Source organism: Bison bison, unplaced genomic scaffold (genome assembly GCF_000754665.1).
Source record: "Bison bison bison isolate TAMUID 2011002044 unplaced genomic scaffold, Bison_UMD1.0 scf7180017864092, whole genome shotgun sequence".
Lineage (NCBI taxonomy): Eukaryota > Metazoa > Chordata > Mammalia > Artiodactyla > Bovidae > Bison > Bison bison.
In genome coordinates, this window is record NW_011494664.1 from 1,619,351 (window position 1) to 1,635,859 (window position 16,509).

Consider the following 16,509-nt stretch of genomic DNA (forward strand, 5'->3'; position numbering starts at 1 on the left):
TAGTATCTTCTGCTTCTGTTAGGTCCATACCATTTCTGTCCTTTATCGAGCCCATCTTTGCATGAAATGCTCCTTTGGTATCTCTGATTTTCTTGAAGAGATCTCTAGTCTTTCCCATTCTGTTGTTTTCCTCTACTTCTTTGCGTTGATCGCTGAAGAAGGCTTTCTTATCTCTTCTTGCTATTCTTTGGAACTCTGCATTCAGGTGCTTATATCTTTCCTTTTCTCCTTTGCTTTTTGCTTCTCTTCTTTTCACAGCTATTTGTAAGGCCTCCCCAGACAGCCATTTTGCTTTTTTGCATTTCTTTTCCGTGGGGATGGTCTCGATCCCTGTCTCCTGTACAATGTCACGAACCTCATTCCATAGTTCATCCGGCACTCTATCAGATCTAGGCCCTTAAATCTATTTCTCACTTCCACTGTATAATCATAAGGGATTTGATTTAGGTCATACCTGAATGGTCTAGTGGTTTTCCCTACTTTCTTCAATTTAATTCATGCTAATCAACAGTCGATTTGTTTTAATGAAATAAAAAGTTACTGGTTTTGATTACAGAAAGAGCCAGAAATTTGTTTTAAAACAACTTCTATCACTGAGAAGATTTTACAAAAAAAAAAGCAAGAGCCAGACTTATCTTCAGATGATCTGAACTGTTTCAATCTTAAAGTGGGTGGGGGGGATTACAAAGTCAAACAACAGTCTCTTTTCAGATCAATCCATAAACCTAACATAATCTATTTCCATTACAATTATGTAATGGAATGGCTAATAAGTTAGCCAACATAATATACTGCTTCATGTATTCTCCATGCTTTCTCTAAGAAATTTCCTGTTTTCCAAAAGCACATGCTTTTAAGCAAGGCATCATACTGAAACTTGTCTAACAAATAACCTATCACAAATGCTAGCATTTCAAAGTCTAACAGTATATAGTTTCCAAATTATAAACTAAAATTATCAACTTTAATTATAAATTTTATAAATTATAAAAATTTGTGACTTTTTACACAGAGTTAATGGTATTTCTGCCTGAGGTATAAAAATATAAATAAGCATGCCTTTTCTAGGTTATCTACAACAGAAAAACCAGACAAAGCAGTATAAATAATAAGAGGAACATGTACAAAAATACAAATTTACATAAGGAATTCTTATATTCGCTCCTAAAAGATAATTCAAGTGATTACAATTATAAATCATAAAACATCAAGAATTATTTATAGGTTACCCAAAGGGCAAGAGTTCATGAACTCTATAAAGCTGATGATAACGAAGGGCTTCTATTTTAAATGCAGCATTCCTTTAAAAAATTTATCCTGGAACATTTTATCGAATATATGTTTCTCAAAACACTAGACCTACATGGTTTCCTGGAGGGAGAAAAAGGATATGATCAATTAGATTTGGCAAACACAACTTACTTTCTAACTCTATCTTGAAAATATTTGAAAGCATAACATACTGTTTATTTAATAAACCTTATACAAATATCAGGTTTTTTGTTTGTTTTTGACCATCACACAGGATATGTCTTTAGTAACAAAATCCTTTCAACTACAGCTACTCACATTCTTTGGGACACCCTTTGATATGTAAATTTTAAACGATACAAATACTCTACATAATTAACCTTCAAGAAAGCCATGTAGTTTTCAATAGGCACTACTTTTAAAGAATATGAGACATCTTTGGTTGGGTATAGTGATCAAAACACAAATCGTTATTATGGCTTTCTCTGATACTGTTATTGTAAGAGCTAAGAGAGAAAACACATACCAGTTTCAACACTGACTGGGTTATTAATACAGAATATGAACCACGAATCCAGATATAGGAGTTTCAGGCTACACATTTTACAGTAACGTGGTATATAATGTGCTCGACTAAACCAAAACTATGTCTAAATTTAAGTGCACATTCCTTAATAACAATTTTTATTAAAAGAAACTACAGCTGTGTCCATAGCCCTTCTGCTTTTCAAGTCAGCTGACCAAAGTCTGATCTAAAAAAAGACACTTTAGCAGTACAGTAATTCTACATATCTTTTCTGTACTTTTGCAGCTTTCATGTTTTGGGACACAATTTGAGAAGAGAACCCCACCCCTATGATTTATCACCACAAATAGTTAACATTTTTCTTGGAATCTGCAAGAAACTCATCTTCAAAAAAAAAAAAGAAGACATTAGTTGGAAGGTAGATGGAAAATTTAGCATGTCTGACCTCGCAAAAGGGCTTCCCAGTTTGAACTAGTAGTAAAGAACCTGTGTACCAATGCAGGAGACTTAAGAGACAAAGGTTCAAAAAAAAAAAAAGAGAGACAAAGGTTCAATTCCTGGGTCAGGAAGATCCCCTGGAGGAGGGCACTGCAACCCACTCTGGTATTCCTGCCTGGAGAATCCCATGGACAGAAGAGCCTGGTGGGTTACCAGTCCATTGGGTCACAAAGAGTTGGACAGGACTGAGGTGACATAGCACTTAGCACGAGCACTCAATCTGGACCTAGCAAAGTATGTCAAGGCTAAGGAGACTTTAATCATCAGAAATCAGTTACTGCCTTTCTCTACTGAAGTAAAAAAGAGAAATCAAATTAAAAACTATTTGACTCTATGAAATATGAAAGGTTTAATGTGAATGAAACTCCAGACTTAAAATATTTCGAACTTTATAGAATTATTGACTATCATATGATATAAACACAAATATTTACTACTTTGTTTCTAAAGAACATCTTAATACCAGTCCAAAGTTACTGTTAACTGAGTATGAAAAGCTAGGTACCATACAATCAATGATACACCTCAAACATTTAGAAGAAATTTGAGTTAAGGAAAAGCAGGAAAGCAGTCAAAGCACAGCAAATCTGAAAAATCCCTGAGTAAAAAGTTTGACATAATGAATTTCAATCATTTCAGAACTTTGATTCCTACAGTCTTTAAAAAGCATTGTTTTAACACCTAGTAATTTGTAGTTGCTATGATTATAGATCTGTGATTTCTTTCATAATATCGTAAAAAATGATTTAACAAATATTGAGTACTACTATGGAAAAACAGATTAAATATATATGAACACTGCACCAAAGATGCTTAAGAGTCTAGAAGAGATGGGGCAGATATAAAAGGTAGAAAGTCTAAGAAATGCACAATCTAGTTAATCTGAAGATTAATCAGAGGAGAAATATTATCTGCAGTTTAGTGGATGGAAAAATAAGGGGTGCAAATTAGGGCAGGGATCCATGACGAATTTTTGAAGGAGAGGTAGAACTTAAGACAATGAAAAGAGGCTTTCCACTGGAAAATATGAGAAAAGCAAGAAAGAAGGGAAACCACAATGGAAATAATATAATTTTGCAGAAATGGACAAAACTACAAAATAATGATAAAGCAGAAGTTAGAAATTCTAAGCTCGGGCAACTAGAATATCCAGGTCACATCAAATCAGCAATTAAAAGATCTAATATTATACCAACAGTCTACCAATGCTCTATAAATACTCCTAAATTAGTGACTTATGACCCTGTATACCAATTACTCTTCCTGATGGAATGAGATGGTGAAATAAAATAGTAACTCAGAGTAAACTATTAATTCTCATCAGAAGACATTGGTTTTCCAATTTTGATATACACGTTCAAGGTTAGGCAAGAACAAGGGCCCCCCACTTCCCTTTCAGTTTATATATACATGATACACAAGTGATTCCAGTTTCACTTTGAAATCATGATATAAAAGCTATGTTGTTCCATTCACTATGGCAAGATCAAAGTGCTCTAGTCTCAGCTCTGCATTACTGTGCAAGTGGCTTCAGTGCTTTGTGCGTCAGTCTCCTTATTTGTAAAATGATGGGGTTCCACCTGGATGATGTGCAAAGGGCCTTTCAGCTTTAAAATCCTATATTCAATTAGTTGTACACCATCTTTTCTGGAGAGGACATTGTGACAAGACTGACTATAACAAAAAAAAAAAAAAGAAAGTATTCTTTCCCTGAAAACATGTAATAAGGGACCTCCCTGGCAGTTCAGGGGTTAAGACCCCAAGCTCCCAAGGCAGGGGGTACAGGTTTAGTCTCTGGCCTGGGTACTAAGATCACACATGTTGCATGGCACAGCCAAAAAAAGAAAAAAAAAAAAGTAAAAACTTAACTTTTATTGAACACATACTAAGTGCTAGTTTCTTTCCATCTTTTATTTCACTTAATCCTCAATACACCCATCAGAGTAGGCATTTTTCTGATTTTACTCATAGGGTATTAGTCATCTCTTGCCTGTTCAATCTAATGAGAGGTGGAAGGCAAGGATTCAAATCAAGTTTAATAAACCACACTTTAAAACCTGGTGCCTCAAACAAAAATATAAAATACATGAACAAAAGCTGAAGAGGTGGGCTGACTATGGTAATCTGAATAGAGCATGTGTATGTGTATGCGTGCACATATGTGTGTGTGCACGTGACCGTGTGTGAAATCTCCTGATTTTCAAATGAAGGAAAGCAGATTCACCAGCTTTCAGCTTCTGCTTCAAACAGTTCTAACTCAGATGACATGAATTTTAATAATTACATATATTTCAAAAATTCCCAGATAGGTATTAAAATGCAGACATCAGCAATAAAGTCTAGGCTTGATGTAAGGCAAGCTTTGGTTGAATCCTAGCTCCATTACTAGCAGTGTGACTTAGGTCAAGTGACTTCACTTCTCTAAGCCTCAAGTTTTCATTTGTAAAGTGAGGACACTGTCACCTGTCCTGCAAGGTGGTTGGGGATCTAAGGAGAATGAAAATGTAAACTACAAAGAACACAGTACCCAGCATAAGGTAAGAGCCTGACAAATGAAAGCTATTATTGAACCTTCAGGATGCTAGTAACACAGAACATAGTAACGTTCATAGACAATCCAGTAGTGTCTACGAATACTAACCACAGTTTACTTTTACAATGTCATACTTTGTCACTTTTTTGTAGACCTAAAATTACCCTCAAACCAATAGTTAAAAAAAAAAAAGGTCATACACTTATTCCTAACAGACACTAACCAAACTTCGAGATTTATCCTAAACCTAAAATCGAACCAACTTATCAAAAACTGTGTTGAGTAGCTAACAATTTTTTTAAAGTGACGCTGCAAATCCTGTTACCACGAGTTCAGACTTCTGAATGGGGAGAAAATGGAAGGGACGCGTGTTCCCAAAGCATTTTGAGCGCGAAAGATCCCCACAACGTCCAAGCGAGTATTTCCCAAATAGTGGGTGAGGCTGAAAAACGGGGTCCGAACTAATGATACCTGAAGAACGACCTGCCTCCAGTTGAAGGGGCAGGGGCAGGTGGCTTTGTGACCCAAACTATCGTATTATTCTTAGCCACTTGCTTTGGTCAACTGCTGGGTTTTAAACTTCCTGCAGTCTTCCTCAAAGCCCCATTCCAGACTGCGAGGGAGGTGGACTTTAGTTAATCACCGCCAGTGAAGACACTGGCGAAACGGGAGGGACAGGCCCGCGGCCCCAGGGCGTGGGAGGCAGGTCGGGCCACTTCTGCCCACGACGGATGCCTTTCCCGGTGGTACCACCGCGGACCACCACCAAGCGGCCTGCGGAGCTCCGGGGCGCGGTTGCTGTCATCAGGGCCAAGCCGCCGCGCTGCGGGTTGCGCTGCGGGTGTGAGGGAATAACTTGCGGGTTTCAGGAGAGGAAGAGAGGCACGGGGGCAAAAGGGGAGGCGGCATGTAGACTCCCGGCCCACGGTGACGCGCAGGGGATGACCTCCGGGCCCCTATGTCCTCCGTCCCGGTTTCTGCCCGGACCCTTCCCAAGTCCCGGACCCGCCGCTCCTCTCACCGTCTCGGCTTCTGTGTGCTGGGGTCCGGCACTCTGACCCCCCATAACCCCGCGGAGGAAATTCATCTTGCCGCTCAGCCGCGGGCTCTACCGGCCTTTTCGGGAAAGAAGAGATTAACTTCCCCTGTCCTCCGCAGGGCCTGACCCCAAAGCCTGCACTTTGCACTCCCCGGCCGCCACCGCCACAGCCTACTCAGCGGCCGCTCCAGCCCCCTAAGCCCGGAAACAGCGTCCGCCACCAGTTGAGATGCGCATGCGCGGCTACGTGGCGTTACGTGGCGGCTCGAAGGGCGAAGGCAAAGGGGGAAAGTAGGCAAGAGGAGGCTGGTAGCCCGGGTCCTCCCAAGCCCCGCCCACTGCGTAGGCTCCACCCTCCCCCGTAAGAACACACCTCCTACTCCCGCCTTCGGCTGGTGCCTCCTGCTGGCCTCAACCACCCACGTGGTCCGAGCCCGGCCCTGCCGGCAGGGGACCTTACGGATTTTGTACGCATTTTGGCTTGCAAGGTGTTTAATTGTTGCCGGGCGGGACTTACTGCAAGCTGTCAAGTCTGGGGTTATATTTTGTTGAGTCGAAAGTGAAATTTTCCTTCGGCCGACGTGACAGGTAAGGGGTCCCGGCCTCTGGGAGGGTTCATTTGGTTTTGCGGTATAGCAGTACGAGCTTTGTGGCCTTCTCATCTCCACAAATTACATTTCTTTACAGGGCTTTGTTTGGTGAAAAAAAGGGTACTTGAGCCCCCTCATTCCATTGCCACGGGAGGGCGCATTTCTCAGCTTTTGCTCTTCCAACCTGCTAAAAGGAATTCCTGGATCTAAACACCAGGTACACCGCTATTTTCTATGGGTGTGAGGAAGAAACCAATCCAACCCTGCGTTTGGCTTACTAGAGAAAATACCTTAATCTGCAGTGTCAGTTTGGCAGCAGGGAACATGATGTTTTGTTATTAACGCTAAACTCCTACATTTTCAGCGTGTGTGGCTGGCGGGGCGGGGTGGGGTGGGGGGGCGGCGGGGGCAGTTAGCATGAAAAATATTCGTTTTTCAAATCGGTATGCCTTGTTTCTTTCGAAATGAGAGTGCCAGATACACATGCTTATGGAGTAGTCTTGTCAATGTCTTGAACGTAAAAGCGCAGAGTCTAGTTATAACTGATTCATACACCACTCCCCTTGGATGCCCCACAGGTCTCAGACTCCCCATCCTTCCTTAAAAAAAAAAAATCAGTATGCTTCTTTCATGTGCCCTGCCACACTCATTAGTACCACTAGCCAAATAATTGCCTAAGCTGGAAGGAGGAAGCTGGGAGGAATCTGAAACTCTGGATTTCACCCCCACATGTCCAGTAGTAGTCAAATCCTGTCATGCCTATTTATAGACTGTTTCTCAAGTAGGTCTCTGCTCTCCATGCTCTCTGCCTCTGACATGGTTTATGTTCTCATCATTTTTCACCAAGATTACGGGCAATAGCTTCCTAACTAGTTTGTCAGCATTTAAGCCTTGGGTTTCTTCCAGTCACCCAAGTCCACTCTTGGGTGAGCCTGACAATGACAAAACGTCTGTCCACTTTAGTCCTCGTCTGAAAATCCTCCGGTTGTTGCCCATTCACCCCAAAATAAAATCCAAACTCCTTAGCTTGATGTATAGGCCTATTATGTTCTGGCTCTTGCCTGTTTTTTCAGCTCCTGCCTCCCCCACATACTCTGGATATATGCCTGGATATGTCCTTCCCCTTCCTCCACTTCATCAAGGAAACTCCTGCTAGTTCCTTAAAATTTAACTTTGGTATCTTCAGAAAGCTCTCCCTGAAATCTAGATACATGTGTATATGCTATTCCTTTGCAGTTGTTGATATGTTGATATGTTGATAAGCTCTCAGTAAATGCCTACTGAGCCAGACTGTTAATGGCAGAATGTGTTGTTCATTTTTATATCTCTGTGGCTTAGCATTGTCCCATAAAAGGTGAAAAGCATTAAAGGATATATGAATATAATGATGAGGAGGAAGATCCTTTTTTTCATTTGTAAGGTGGGTTTGCAGATAACACATATCACAAAGGCTATGGTGCAGTTTCCTTTGCTAGTGCCAAGGTTTTAAGCTTCTGTGAGTTGGAGAACAGTGGGGATCATACTGCCAAAAATATTGTACACTAAGCATTGTCCTCTGTTTTAAAACTGGACACTTGACAGTTTGCTTTAGACATTTTCCACCAGGGCATTTCCTTGCAGCCTAAAAAAAGTAACCAATAAATGCTCAGCATTTTTATTACCAAGTAATATCTGCAAAGAACTTCATCTAGTCCTTAAGTCTCACCCCTCCCTGAGCCTCTCCTCACCTCTAGGGGTAAAGCTCTGAGATAGAGTGGGGCTCATGGATGTCTATTACATGTATTATTTGGTAATAAAAAGCAGCGCCTTCACATTTTAGCAGAATTGTTTTAAGGCACCAACCTTTCCAAAATGCCCTGCTTTGTTTTAAATTTCAGTAAGTATAGCAGATGCTCAAGAACCGTTTCTTAAATAAAGGAAAAGAAAACATGAAAAAATTGTGACTGCCCGACTTATGCCATTATACTTCTCACTTTTATAAATCTAATTATTCAATGGGAGAGTGCCACAAATCATTAAAATACATATAATTCATGGCTCAACTGGTAAAGAATCGAGTGCCACAAATCATTAAAATACATATAATTCATGGCTCAACTGGTAAAGAATCTGCCTGCAATGCAGAGGAGACCTGGGTTTGATCCCTAGATTGGAAAGATCCCCTGGAGAAGGGAAAGGCTACCCACTCCAGTGCTCTGGCATGGAGAATTCCATGGACTGTATAGTCCGTGTGGTTGCAAAGAGTCAGACACGACTGAGTTAACTTTCAGTTTTCAAAATGTTAACTTGGGTAAATAAAAGTGATTTTTCTGAGAATAGAACAATTAACAAAACTCATTGATTTGAAATTCATTTTTAGATTTGCTTGCTTCCAATCCCCTAGCTCAGTGGCTCTCTTCAGTGGCCCACTTTCCTCATCCTTTCTTATTTTCTATAGCAAACTCAACAATAACAATGAAATATCATTACACAAGATTGGTTGAGGGTGGTGGTAATGCGGTGGAGTTTTGTCCATACCTGGTTTGGAGGATGAGTGGAGGTGATAATTTGTGTTTAAAATGTATCAATCACATACAGGTTTTTAAAGACTAGTTACTGGAAAAGTCAGGGTTCAAAAATATTGTTGATAAAATTTTGCATTAAATTTTATTCATTAACCAAACACAGCAAAATAAATTGATAATGATGAAGCAGTAATTGACATTCAGAACCAATCAATAATAACAGTATCAAATACACTTGTGCTCTTTCTTTGCTAGACTATTCAAAGGACTTTACAAGAAATAAATTGCTTAATTCTCCCAACAACCTTATGAACTGAATAATGTTATTAGCCCCATTTTTCCCGTGACAAAACAGGGACAGAGAGTAACTTGCTTGATGTCATATAGGTAGAAAGTGGCAGAGCTGGAACATAAATTGGTAATCTGACTCCAAAGCCTGTGCTCTTATGTATTACCCTGTCTGACCTCTCTAGACCCAAGACAATGATCATGCACTAAGTAGAGAGGTGGTCTACAAGTCCCTGTGTAATCTGGCCTCTCTGTTGTCTCCCTGACCTCACTCACTTCCTGCTTTATTCCCTCCACTCCAGCAACACTGGCTTCCTTAGGTTTCTGAAACTTGATCTCCCCTCATGGCCTTTGTGCTTGTCTTTGCTGTGTTTTGGATGCCTGCTCCTCTACCCACGTAGAGAAATGCCTCACTTGCTTCACCTTACTTAAGTCTGCTCAGATGTTACTTGGGCTTCCCTGGTGGCTCAGACGGTAAAGAATCTACCTGTAATGCAGGAGACCTGGGGTCTATCCCTGGGTAGGGAAAATCCCCTGGAGAAGGGAACGGCAACCCCTCCATTATTCTTGCCTGGAGAATTCCATGGACAGAGGAGCCTGGCGGACTAAGTCTATGGGGTCGCATAGAGTCAGACACAACTGTGCATGGATGCACACGTAAATGTTACTTGGGTCTCTCCTGACTGTTCTTAAGTTGCCATCTCCCCATACTCCTTCTTCCTCTGCACCGCTTATGGTCCTCTGTATTCCGTATCAGTCTTACTTTATTCTTATATATATATATATATTATTTTTCTGTATTTCATCAGATCTAAGATGCCATCAAGTGTACCTCAGAGAAAGAGAAAAAAGATTGTTATTGTTATTCATTTGCTAAGTCACGTCCAATTCTTTTTGACCTCATGGCCTGTGGCATGCCAAGCTCCTCTGTCCTCCACTGTCTCCTAGAGTTTGCCCAAATTCATGTCCATCGAGTCAGTGATGCTATCTAACCATCTCATCCTACCTCCTTCTACCTTGCCTTCAATCTTTCCCAGCATCAAGGTCTTTTCCAATGAGTCAGCTCTTCACATCAGGAGCTTCAGCTTCAGCTACAATCCTTCCAATGAATATTCACGGTTGATTTCTTTTAGGATTGACTGTTTTGATCTCCTTGCAGTCCAAGGAGAATATCTTCTCCAGCTCCACAGTTCAAAAGCATCAGTTCTTTGGTGCTCAGCCTTCTTTTTGGACCAACTCTCACATCCATACCTGACTATTGGAAAAAAAACCATAGCTTTGACTGTAAGATGCCACCTATCAAAAAATGCATCCCAATTTTAGGTTTCATAAAATGTGAAGAAATGTTCATCATAGGATTAATGGAATATAGTATTTATTTTACATCTTTATTTTGTTTATAGTATATTTCTCCACTATCACCTGAATGTAAACCCATAAGGTAGGGATTTTAAATGCGCCCTTTTGTAAATTGTTCTCTCTTCTATAGCTCTCCCTGGTGACTCTGATGGTAAGGAATCCGTCTGCAGTGTAAGAGACCCGGGTTTGATCCTTGGGTTGGGAAGATCCCCTGGAGAAGGGAATGACAACCCACTCCAGTATTCTTGCCTGGAGAATTCCAGGGACAGAGGAACCTGGCAGGGTACATCCATGGGGTCACAAAGAGTCAAGACACGACTGAGCGACTAACACTTTCAGGTTCTGTGTTCAGTGCTTAAGCACATTATATGACACATGGTCAGCACTTAGTAGCTCTTTAAGGGATGAATGAGCTCAAATGAGGAAGTTCCCAGCTTCAGTTTGTATGCATGGAAGCAGAAATTCTGCAGCGCTGCAACGTTGCATAGCGCCCACACTTCCTCAACAGAGTCTGAGAAACTTTTCCTCAGAAAATTTGATTAAATTTAGTTTATGAATATTTTGTTTGCTTTCAGCAATCAATTTAGTAATTAACACTTAGTCATATGTAAAGATAAATGTGGAAGAAAGGAGTTAAATTTTGGGGATCAGATAGCAGCCCGTTGGGAGAACCATTTCAACCTCCCAGTGGCAAGCTCACTCTGGCTTGAAATTCATTACACGAATGCAATTATTGTCATCATGGTTGTCTCCTTCTCCTTCTTTAAGACAGATAATACATTCACGTGGTTAAAATATAAGTGACAAAAGTGTACTTAGCAAAAAGTTTTCCTACTATTCCTTGGCCACCCAGGCAAATATAAACAATTCTTGTTTATCCTTCCAGATACACATATATGTATATGTACTCTCTTTTAATAACACAAATCAATGTAGCACATTGTATAAACTGTTCTGCACCTTACATTTTCCTATTTAATAATTCTTGGAAATTGTTCCATACAAGAAGTATTCTTTATCCTTTCTTATTGTGTTCTGTGAAATGCTTTTAAAATATTTTTTGAAGCCCTAGGAATTCCTTGGAAGAGGGGGGTACAAGATAGAGGGTTCTGGGGCCCCATCCTGCTCCATTTGGATTTCATTTGTTCATACTTCCTGTGTCATTTGGAAGAAAAGAGGCTAAAATGTTGGATAGCCACCTCTCTTAAGAGATGTGAAACGTGACCGAGGCAAGGACCTGAATAATCAAGTAGTTTCACATGCTCTAGAGTCCAGGTTGCAAATTCCTTCTCTATCTGTTTTGAGAAGGATAATAATATCCTCCTCATGTGGTGGTTGTTAGAATTTTATTACATAATAGCTTTAATGTGCTTAGTACTTTAGTGCATGAAACAGAGTAAATAATAAAGGTCAGAGTGGAGACCTAGGTATCTTTGGTGCATATCATCAATTTCTTAACAACTGAACATTTAAAGATACTACCCTATAACAGTACTCACTTCAAACTGTTGGCTCATGTTACAGAAAAGTCCGTTACTTCAGACATGACTTGCTCTGGGAAACATCCAGATAATCTCTCAAGGATCTGGACTTTAATTATTTTATCTGGACTCTGCTCTTTCTGTTGGTTTCTTTCTCTGACTCTCTGCAAGGGCAAGTTTGCTGTCAGTTCCTGCAGTCCTGTAACCTCCCAGGTCCAAGTTTATAGAGGAAGACTCTTTACCTCTCTTCTTAGAATCCCAGCAAAAGCCCTCTTATTACTCACTGGACCTTACTGGGGCATGTACCTTTGTGTTGGGTGAATTCCTATAGTCCAGTGTGTGAGATGCTCTGACAGGCCTTGGTTTACATGCCCATCTCTAAAACAAGCAATGGGCGTATGGCATAAGAACAGGGAAACAGGGACTTTCTTTGGACTACTGGGCCAGCAGAAAGTTTATCAGGATAGGAAAAACAATAGATGCTTGCTACATCCCTGATGGACTTGACTGCTTGCCAGTTTGGTTTTTTTTTTAATATTTTTTTCCTGCCTGCCACTAGCACTAGCTAGCATAAGTACTGTTGCTCTACAAAATGTTCAAAAGATCATGTTGCATTACTTAATAAAAGTAATTTTACATTGCTTTGTATTTATATCTGCAAGCAAAGCTATATCTATACCCACTTTTTACAAGAGTACAGTCCAGGTGTGTTTCCATTCTTCGGAAAATATAAGAGAAGTGCTTACTTAATAAAACACTTAAATTAGGAAATCCCATTTTCAGTTCCAAAGGACTTTTTGTAAGACTGAAAATTTTAAGTTAGTTTATTTTTGGCCGTGCTGTGTCTTCATTGCTGCAAGTGGAGAGCTACTGTAGTTGTGGTGTGTGGGCTTCTCATTGCGGTGGCTTCTCTTGTTTTGGAGCACAGGCTCTAGAACGCAGGCTCAGTAGTTGTGGCTCTTGGGCTCTAAGTATGTAAGCTGGGTAGTTGTGTCACGCAGGCCTAGTTGCTCCACAGCATGTGGGATCTTCCTGGACCAGGGATCAAACCCATGTCCCTTGCCTTGGCAAGGGGATTCTTAACCGCCGGATCACCGGGGAGTCCTATAAGAGTGTTTATTGAGGGATAAATGTATCAGCTCCAGGCCCAGGCACTCTTATCTCCTGTAGAGAATTTGACTGTCATCTCTCCACACCCACTGTGTTCCCCCACTCCCTGCAGCTAGCTAAACAGGCAAGTCCTGAATAGCCAGAATGGGGTTGAAGATTTTACTGCCCCATTCCACAGCTAAACTAAGTCTTTTGAAGTTTGAATTACTCGGTGATGCTAAGACTTCCTGGAAGTTTAAGGTAACTTCTCGTGAAGTTATTGCCATGTTCATTAGCAATCTACGACCAGGCAGTTGCAGCTGACTGTCTCATCTGCCTAAGTCTGTGGTCAGGTGAGTACAAGAGCAGGGGACCTTGTCAATGTAGATTGGGCCTCCAGGGCCAGCAGGGTGGTAACTGACTTGGACCAGAGCATTTCAAAGCCAGCCCAGATCTCCAAGGTCTCCTCTCTCCCCAGTTCCAGTTCTTTAATGATGTTGACTATAAGCAACCAGCACGCTACATGAATTTGGGGTAAGCTCAGTAAGTTGCCGGAGAAGGCAATGGCACCCCACTCCAGTACTCTTGCCTGGAAAATCCCATGGAAGGAGGAGCCTGGTAGGCTACAATCCATGGGGTCGCTAAGAGTTGGACACAACTGAGCGACTTCACTTTCACTTTTCACTTTCACGCATTGGAGAAGGAAATGGCAACCCACTCCAGTGTTCTTGCCTGGAGAGTCCCAGGGATGGGGAAGCCTGGTGGGCTGCCGTCTATGGGGTCACACAGAGTTGGACACGACTGAAGTGACTTAGCAGCAGCAGCAGTAAGTTGCAGATATTAGATGGAGGGTCCAGAACTGGCATACAGTTTGAGGAAAGAAGAGGGAGTTGGCTGTGGACGTAATTGTCTGCCAGCAGCTCAAGAGTTGATGGGCAGAGGAATAGAAGATAGAAGATTATGAGCGCAGAGAGGCTGAGGACAGAAGCCTTCTCTCTGGCTCGACTGTTCCTGATGCTGCCTTGCCCAGGATCTCAAATACCACACTAGTCATGGGTAATATAAAGAAATAGAAGAGCTCCAGCTTATTCTCCCACTCCCTTCTCCTTGGGCTTTCCAGGAGGCGCTAGTGGTAAAGAACCCACATGCCAATGCAGGAGATGTAAGAGATGCGGGTTCAATCCCTGGGTTGGGAATATCTGCTGGAGGAGGACATGGCAACCCACTCCAGTATTCTTCTTGGAGAATCCCATGGGTAGAGGGGCCTGGCGGGCTACAGTTCATAGGGTCGAAAATAGTCGACTTAGCATGCATGCATGCATGCATGAACCCTCTCCCTACCTCTAATACCCCAATACACACATGGCCTTTCCAGGGCAGGGCCACAGTTGGTGAGACCCAAGATGACCCAGACCCAAGTCCTTAAACTGCTCCCTCTCTCCCAGGTATATGCATGATGAGTCCTAAATAGCAACCAGTCTTCTTGTGCAGGTGCTGCTGTCTAGATGGGGTTCAAGTTTCTATGTGAGTGCGTTCTAGGTAGCTTCAGCTGTGTCCAGCTCTTTGTGACCTTATGGACTATAGCCTGCCAGGCTCCTCTGTCCATGGGATTCTCCAGGCAAGAATACTGGAGTGGGTTGCCCTCCTCCAGGGGGGATTTTCTCAACTCAAGGATCGAACTGCAGTCTCTTATATCTCCTGCATTGGCAGGTGGGTTCTGTACTGGCACCTGGGAAGCAAAATGACTATACTTGTATTTAGGTACTTACTTCATGGTGTAGTAAATACCAAGAGCTTTGTTTTCTTAAAAGCAAAATTCATAACCATTGAAAACATATCAATGAAACTACAAATATAACCCATTTCATTTTAACAGAATGAGTGACTCTAAGTTCTGCTGTATCTTGCATACTTGATGGGCTGGTTAGGCCTGAATTCAGCACCTTTCCTTACATTTCACTTTTCTGTTTGGGGCTTTTGCAATCTTGGTCTGTAGGTGGCTACTCGGCTCTGGCCAGAGACTTGGGCTCCTTGTTTTTTATTTTTCCTTGTCAAATTTAGGAAAGATGGTCCTTCTTGCGTGTTAACTCCTGACCTCTCTGGCAGAATGAGCCTCTTTATTTGTAGAACTTTTCTCCTCTAATTCATACTCAGCTCCTCCCTTTTTGAGGGAGGGGTAAGGTGGGAGATGGAATTGCAAGAGCTGATTGATAAGGAAGGGGCTCAGAGGGGGTTAGTGGGGCTTCTGTGAAGCAGAGAACAGTCACAGAAGAGAAAGGGGAGACAGTAGAGAATGAGATCCAAGAAACTGAATGAAACTGCTGACTAATATCTGCAGCTAGAGTATTACACCCACATAAATACAGTGTTTTTTTTTCTTCAGTACTTAAAAATAGCTCAGTATAGCAGAATACTGAAAACAGATGTGCTTGGTTTCCTGAGCTACTGATTCAGCAAACATTTGAGTGTCTGTCCTCTCTGCCAGGCCCTGCAATAGCTTCTTTCCCACTATAGGTTCCTTCTGGAGTGCTGAAATTCTTATTTGTATTTTCACAGAGAGTGAAGCCTGGGCTTCAGCATGGTATAGAGTAGAAAGGAATGTTTTGTTTGCAAACCTCAACAGAATTGGGTCCTACCTCTTTGGAATGGTGTAGTCTTAGGCAAATTAGACTTAACTTTCCTGTCTTGGTTTTGATTACCTACTGCCTTGCAAAAGAAAACCAAAGAATGCCTTAAAACAAATTGTCTGGGATCTAAGCTGGTACTTTTCTGGTAAGCCATGCTTGGCTCAAAGCATTGTCTTTTTTGTTAAAAGCTGATTGTGGTTGTAACCTTATCTGGGAAGAAAGAAAGAGAAAGGTCAAGATCAAATGTTATCTATGGACAAGTTATCTATCCATCCTCTACTTTTTTACTCATGTAACTTTTATGCTGAATTAATTTTAGAATTGAGAAAAGGTTGCAAAAATTGTACAAAGAATTCCTAAATATTTTCACCCAGATTCCTCGAATGTTAACATTTTTATCACAATTACTTTATCATTTTTTTCTCTCTAAATTATGCATTTTCCCCTAAACCATCTGGGAAAGAATTTGTAAGCATGATATCCCTTTATTTTAGTACCCAATTCCTAACAACAAAAACGTTTTCTTAAACAACACAGTGCAGTGATCAAATCCAGGAAATTAACACTGATATCAATGCAATTATCTAATCTACAGACCTTATTCAAATTTTGCCAGGAGTCCCAATTATTTTCCTTTCTGGCCCAATACCAAACCAGGATCACACATTGCATTCAGATGTTATGTGTCCATCAGTTCAGTTCAGTCGCTCAGTCGTGTCCCTGT

The 16,509-nt window shown here is 41.3% G+C and overlaps 2 protein-coding genes across 5 annotated transcripts in view; one reads left to right on the forward strand and one right to left on the reverse strand.

Annotated features, from left to right (window-relative positions):
• The window catches only part of USO1 (USO1 vesicle transport factor), an 81,071-nt gene extending 74,929 nt beyond the window's left edge, over positions 1–6,142 (reverse strand). For 2 of the 4 annotated variants that reach the window (XM_010838159.1, XM_010838160.1), the window contains exon 1: positions 5,830–6,141. In XM_010838159.1, the coding sequence (XP_010836461.1) occupies positions 5,830–5,895 (66 nt within the window). In that variant the 5' untranslated portion in view covers positions 5,896–6,141. Of the gene's footprint in view, positions 1–5,829 lie in introns of all 4 variants that reach the window. The other 2 variants (XM_010838158.1, XM_010838161.1) reach the window with 2 other exon arrangements.
• Positions 6,143–6,233: 91 nt separating this feature from the next.
• G3BP2 (GTPase activating protein (SH3 domain) binding protein 2) overlaps positions 6,234–16,509 on the forward strand; it is a 92,691-nt gene continuing 82,415 nt past the window's right edge. Inside the window, exons 1-2 of the mRNA XM_010838154.1 lie at positions 6,234–6,435; positions 6,535–6,654. The gene's annotated coding sequence lies outside the window, so the exon portion shown is untranslated. The remainder of the gene's footprint in view (positions 6,436–6,534; positions 6,655–16,509) is intronic.